This window comes from Lupinus angustifolius, chromosome LG14, assembly GCF_001865875.1.
Source record: "Lupinus angustifolius cultivar Tanjil chromosome LG14, LupAngTanjil_v1.0, whole genome shotgun sequence".
In the NCBI taxonomy this organism is placed as follows: Eukaryota; Viridiplantae; Streptophyta; class Magnoliopsida; order Fabales; family Fabaceae; genus Lupinus; species Lupinus angustifolius.
The window spans coordinates 11,360,442-11,367,527 of NC_032022.1; the positions used below are offsets into that span (position 1 = coordinate 11,360,442).

Genomic DNA, 7,086 nt, shown 5'->3' on the forward strand with positions numbered 1-7,086 from the left:
GTTAAATGAGCACTCTACTAGAGAGAAAAGGAAAGAAAATATAGCCTTACCCAGGTGAATCAGATGCTGGTGACTGTTGTGGAGAAGGGTCTGCAGAATCTCCTTCAACATTTTCCATCTCATTAGAAGCACTTTGTGAGCTTTCACCTTGATTTGATGCTTCATTTGTTCCTAAGAAGTTGATCATGAAACCCAAACTCAAGTCACTCATCATAGGCATGACCTATTCTTTTATTGGGAAAAACAGGTATGCATTTACAAATGTAATAGTCAGGTAAAGACATCAGTTAAGGGATTAATAAAATTTCATAAGTTATGTATATATCATGTAGGGAAGTGACATGGTAAATTTTCCAATAAAAACTTGTCTCTTTTTTCACTCCTTGATTAGTGCAAGCACTGGTTAGCAACCTTTCATATATTAAGTATACTACTTTTCAATAAAATAAGTATCTTTTATACTCTTGATCAAAAGCATTTACCTATGTTTTACTGTATGGACACATCATATAAATTGAAAAAGTATAATGGAGATGTCTAACCATCACTAGGAAGTGGTTGTTGTTCATCAGGCACAATGACAATGGCATCTGAATTGTTATCAAATATAGAAGCATCAAAAGCTGGCCCATTATTTCTTCGTCTATAGTATTGCTTCGTCTTACAACGGAAGTTACCAAAATGAACACTGCGGCGACGATACCTTTCCTCTGAGTCAAAATTATGATGATATTCCTTTTTATCCTCGTTCCTTTTATATCCATTGTTTCCCTCTTCATTTCTGCTAAGTGAATAATTTTTTTTCCTGTAATACCTATTCTGGAAAATTCAATATTAAAAGCAAGTTATGCTCAACACAAAGTGTAACACCACACTTGATCAAGCTAGGAAACAAAAAATCACAATAAATAGCACATTATAGAGTTACTAACCTGGTAACTCACTGGGTCTGGTAGAAAAGTTCCAATTCCGGCGCTTCTATATCCGGGAGTCAAATCAACATTACGGTTATTAAAACATGGATTGAAGGCATGCTGAGGAAATAGGTTTGGCAGCATAGAAAATAAGAGAGGAGGAAAACAATGAGGCATGTTGTTCATAAAATCTGTAGGTATCCTAGGAGCAACATCCCAAGGAAAGTATGCAGGCAAAGGTGGAAAGTAAAACGGAGGTACAACAACATTAGCAGATAGATAAGGTAAGTGCCCTTGTAGTTGTGGATTCTCACAACGCCTTCCATGTTGCAGATTCAACCAATGGCTTAAAAAATCAGCTTTCAAAATATCCGGCCATGGTCTTCCTACATAAGGCTCTGAAGTTTCATCGACGCTGCTATAGTTATGCATAAGTAAATGATTCGGTTGTCCGGATTTCTGAGTAGAATTCAAATTGACTAGATCAACATTCATCTCCATATAATTGAGAGGTGTATAAGTCAAAATAGGAATATTATTCAATGTGAATTTGGTATTAGGTGGAAATGTTGGTGTAGACTGAACAAATGGAAATGCTGATAACCCTTGGTTTTCAATTCCTCTCTGGCTTGAGGCAGGACTAAACCTCGATGAATTAGGCACAACTATTGGTCCTCGCTTATGACCGGCTGATCGATTATCCTGAGCATTTGAAGTAACAATTCCATTTTTATTCTGAGCCAAGTGAGTAGCGTCTACTAGTTGAGGACTCAGTGAAGGAGAATCATCACTATCATTTTCTCTGGCCAACCATTTATGTTCAGTAACATCCCAATATTCTTTTGGTAAGTAACTAGTACCTGAACTATTCCAGAAAGGTGAATTACAAGAGCTGGAACCACCATCCATGTCTTGCTCAGACACTAAACCTTCACTAATGTTGTCATGATCTGAATTAGGCATACAATAGCTCCAAGAAGAGATAATTACTGGAGGAACACCCGATGATTGTGCATGTTCAAAACCCGGTGATGGCGGTTGTGTAGGGAAAGCAGCTGGTGGTGGTTGTGGTGGAGGGAAACCAGATGGTGGTATTGGTGAGAAACCAGGCGACGGTGTAAGGAAACCAGGTGGTGCCGGTGAAGGGAAAGGTAGATTATTTGAATTCACATTAAAGGGTGCTTGAATATATCCATGTAAACTGTGATTCTTGTAACTTTCTGTAAGATGAATAAGATCATACTCTTCATGCTGCATCCTCATTGCATCATCAACAGAAAGGCCATACTCTTCACTTCTCCACTCTTGTGAAGGAACTTGAGGCATGATGGCATGAACTTCATTTGATGGATACATAGGAGTTTTGCCTATATCAGTAAGTGATTTTTTCATGTCACTAGTCCTTGTGCTCCAATTTACAGAAGATACATCAAATGTTCCAAATATAGGATTTTGATGGACACTATCAGAAGCTTGATGAGCCTTCTCAATCTCATTTTCTTGAGGTGTTGGATTATTTTTTAGATATAGATTGTAATTGTTTAAATTCATCCAGTGACCATTTCCATGCCTATCCCATGTATTCTTGAAAAAATAATCAAACTCAGCTGCTATTGTATCTTCTGTGCATTCAAACAATCTCATTAGCCTCTCAGCCCCCAAAGCTATTGCACTCTTTATCCTATAAAAGTTGCCTGTAGAGTAGATTTTAACCAAAAAACCAGACAAAAGATTAATCTTTTTTTGGTACTATCAAGGGTATCCTCTCACCCTTTTGGGTAAGGAACTAATGTCTTTCGGGGTGCGTAACTGCCCCTCCCAACAAGTGTCGCTTCCAGGAATTGAACCTTTGATCTTTTGGTCATCCTGGGGATCTAGTAGTGCCTTACACTACTAGACCAACAAGTTGTTGGTAGACAACAAATTAATCTGGTGAGAAGAAAAAAATACAAGTAGAATTCTTGAGTGAAAGATAAATAAATAACATACAAAATAAAACAAAATGTTGGGAATGAAAATGAATATTTTCCTTAACAATAGATTGCAGACACAACATCATGCATTTTATGAATTCAAGGTAACAAATTAATAAACATTTTGCTTCCTTAAAAGGTTTTTGTTGAGTAACATTTCAAGTGGAATAGAATAATATCTTTAGTAAAAAGTGATAAAGACTAAAGAGAATTGTTATAGGTAGGGTTTAAGAGTTAAATACCCTTACTAATGCTACGACCCAAGTTGTTGTTTTCACATAAAGGATCTACAATGTTCAAGTGTTTTGAAACAAAAGATTCTTGATTTCTTCGAGTAACACCATAAAAGGCTTTGCAAGCAAAAAGAAAATCTCCTTCTAGCAGTAACTCTCTGCAATCATTGTGTGGAGGCTCTGCTGTAATGATTTTGATTGCACAAAAAAAAAGTTTATCAGATATAATGAAGAGATCATGCATGTCATTCATGTGATTATATCCCACACCTTAAAAAATACAACCATGCGCCTATTTACACCGCACAAAAAAAACGTATACACTGATGATTTAAGAATTTTATATATTGTTACTATGTTGACATTTACTTTTCGATAAAACTAAAACTAATGTAAATAAATAGTAGATTATATACTTGCTGTATATAATCTGTAGGCTAACAATGTATAAATATAACAGTATTATAATAAAGAAAACAAAAAAGATGTAATGGTTATTTTTTCTGTCATTGTTATCAGTCAGAATTATATGTGCATGACTGCATTTTTTTTTTTGAGGTGCAAAAGCTATACAAACCTATGTTATTCAAGAAAGATAGATTATATGACTAACATTAATTCTTTTTTGTTACATACCTCTTATATTAGGAAGTGAACTTACAGGGATCGGTCCCCACAAGCTAATAATATAGTTCTTCCAGTCAAATTTACTAAAGAACTCCAGAAATCGAAAAAGCACCTGAGATATGGAAGCAATAGGAAAACTAGTATAAATTTTCTTATCTTTCTCATAAGCTATATATAAAAAGTGACTCAAGTGAGAACGGTTGTTATTATGAGAAATAAAAACAGTTAATATAGACCATTAAATCTTATTTGAATGATTGAGATTAATAAATACATGTACTAAGTGATCATATGACCAATAACTAAATTTTAATTCTATCTGTTCATGTACAGTTTGGTTATATGACTCGAATTTATTATTCTCACTTGAGTTACTCCGCATGTATTTTCAAAGTAAAGAAGTTAGTTTGTCACCTCAAATGGTCCAGCAAATGCAAATTTATCACTGTAAATATGAAAAATGTATAAGACTAGAACTTCAAGTGCATAGGATGAAATAAGTCCATGGTGGGCACCAAGGATTCGACTCTCATGGAAACACCAAGTTTTTATCAATATAATACTGCGCTTGAATAAATGATTCTGTATTATTAGACTGTCAACCTGGAATATAAAACTATTTGTTAGAGATATTTGCAAAAGATAAAATAGTGATTTAAGATAGAAAAAAATGTGTCAAAATATGTCACCTCCTCAAGAAAACAAAGTGTGCATAAACCACTAATCTGATTAAAAGATATGTCCACCACAAATTTATCCACTAGGCACTTTAGGATTGTCACCTATCATTGAACAACAATAAGAAACATGTCAAGGGTAAAATTGTAAATTTTCACATAAAAAACAAAACAATCAATTAGGGTAGAAACATGATTTTTTTTTAAACAAAGGCTGAGAAACACCCCAGGAATATATTAAATAATAGGTTGCACCAGGAATAATGTCACCATACAGTAAAGTTTTTTTCACTCTACACATGCAAAAGAATTATGAATTCATCTGATAAAAAGCACATACCTCTGCCTCGATATATTGAACCTCTTGCACACGAAACTCAGCATTCTCATTCTTACCTTCTTTTTCTAAAACACCTCGTACCTCATGGACCAAACTATCCTTGAAATCTTTATCGTCACTGAAGGCTGTTAGATCAATATCCCCATCAGGTAAATAAGTTTTCAGTGGTACTGACCCAAATATGAACACCTGTGGTACCAAAAGAAGTAAATAATTCATACAAGCATTATTGTTAAGGTGTATAAATATTCATATTAGGCTCATTTTCTTTACATACATGTGGGTCTCAACTGCTAACACGAAAGGTTTATTTGCCGTAGAGAAATGTTTAGTAAATAATGAAGAAAAAAATAGGTTCAAGGGAAGAGAATCTACATATACTTCTCTCACTTGAGAAGTTGAAAAGATTATATAGAGACCAGGCCATGTAATGTTTATAAACCAGTAATTCTAACTCTATAAAACAATTATTATGATTCATATGTTATTGTAACATAAAAAGGTTGATATATAATATAAGTTTGTATAACAGTAGTAAAACACTAGCAATAACAGATTCTACCCTGCACCTTAAAAATATTACAGTTATGCACCTGTAATTTAATTGGACTTTAATAATAAAAATGAAAACATGAGAATTTGGCAGGGATCAGTAGTTTGTTAGGGCTGGAAAGCAATGTAACACTCTAATGATTCAATATTAGTAGCCTATATATATATATATATATATGAAATTCAAANTGAGGATGAGGATAGGATCAGGATGAGGTTAGGATTGGGATGAGAGTTGGATGAGGACGAGAATGATGAAGAGGATAGGATGAGTATGAAGAAGAGGATGAGGATAGGATGAGGACGAGCATGAGGATGAGGATAGGATGAGGACGACAATGAGAATGACAACGAGGATAGGATGAGGATAAAGATGAGGATGAGGATGAGGATAGGATGAGGGTGAGAATGTGGATGAGGATAGGATGAGGGTGAGAATGTGGATGAGGATAGGATGAGGGTGAGAATGTGGATGAGGATAGGATGAGGGTGAGAATGTGGATGAGGATAGGATGAGGGTGAGAATGTGGATGAGGATAGGATGAGGGTGAGAATGTGGATGAGGATAGGATGAGGGTGAGAATGTGGATGAGGATAGGATGAGGGTGAGAATGTGGATGAGGATAGGATGAGGGTGAGAATGTGGATGAGGATAGGATGAGGGTGAGAATGTGGATGAGGATAGGATGAGGGTGAGAATGTGGATGAGGATAGGATGAGGGTGAGAATGTGGATGAGGATAGGATGAGGGTGAGAATGTGGATGAGGATAGGATGAGGGTGAGAATGTGGATGAGGATAGGATGAGGGTGAGAATGTGGATGAGGATAGGATGAGGGTGAGAATGTGGATGAGGATAGGATGAGGGTGAGAATGTGGATGAGGATAGGATGAGGGTGAGAATGTGGATGAGGATAGGATGAGGGTGAGAATGTGGATGAGGATAGGATGAGGGTGAGAATGTGGATGAGGATAGGATGAGGGTGAGAATGTGGATGAGGATAGGATGAGGGTGAGAATGTGGATGAGGATAGGATGAGGGTGAGAATGTGGATGAGGATAGGATGAGGGTGAGAATGTGGATGAGGATAGGATGAGGGTGAGAATGTGGATGAGGATAGGATGAGGGTGAGAATGTGGATGAGGATAGGATGAGGGTGAGAATGTGGATGAGGATAGGATGAGGGTGAGAATGTGGATGAGGATAGGATGAGGGTGAGAATGTGGATGAGGATAGGATGAGGGTGAGAATGTGGATGAGGATAGGATGAGGGTGAGAATGTGGATGAGGATAGGATGAGGGTGAGAATGTGGATGAGGATAGGATGAGGGTGAGAATGTGGATGAGGATAGGATGAGGGTGAGAATGTGGATGAGGATAGGATGAGGGTGAGAATGTGGATGAGGATAGGATGAGGGTGAGAATGTGGATGAGGATAGGATGAGGGTGAGAATGTGGATGAGGATAGGATGAGGGTGAGAATGTGGATGAGGATAGGATGAGGGTGAGAATGTGGATGAGGATAGGATGAGGGTGAGAATGTGGATGAGGATAGGATGAGGGTGAGAATGTGGATGAGGATAGGATGAGGGTGAGAATGTGGATGAGGATAGGATGAGGGTGAGAATGTGGATGAGGATAGGATGAGGGTGAGAATGTGGATGAGGATAGGATGAGGGTGAGAATGTGGATGAGGATAGGATGAGGGTGAGAATGTGGATGAGGATAGGATGAGGGTGAGAATGTGGATGAGGATAGGATGAGGGTGAG

General features: G+C 37.1%; 1 protein-coding gene across 1 annotated transcript in view; it reads right to left on the minus strand.

Moving 5' to 3' along the window:
• The window catches only part of LOC109326383, a 5,983-nt gene extending 1,000 nt beyond the window's left edge, over positions 1 to 4,983 (minus strand). Inside the window, exons 1-8 of the mRNA XM_019559070.1 lie at positions 4,765 to 4,983; positions 4,437 to 4,529; positions 4,162 to 4,350; positions 3,757 to 3,859; positions 3,130 to 3,303; positions 933 to 2,608; positions 543 to 819; positions 51 to 171 (exon numbers count right to left, since the gene is read on the minus strand). Of these exons, the coding sequence (XP_019414615.1) occupies positions 51 to 171; positions 543 to 819; positions 933 to 2,608; positions 3,130 to 3,303; positions 3,757 to 3,859; positions 4,162 to 4,350; positions 4,437 to 4,529; positions 4,765 to 4,983 (2,852 nt within the window). The remainder of the gene's footprint in view (positions 1 to 50; positions 172 to 542; positions 820 to 932; positions 2,609 to 3,129; positions 3,304 to 3,756; positions 3,860 to 4,161; positions 4,351 to 4,436; positions 4,530 to 4,764) is intronic.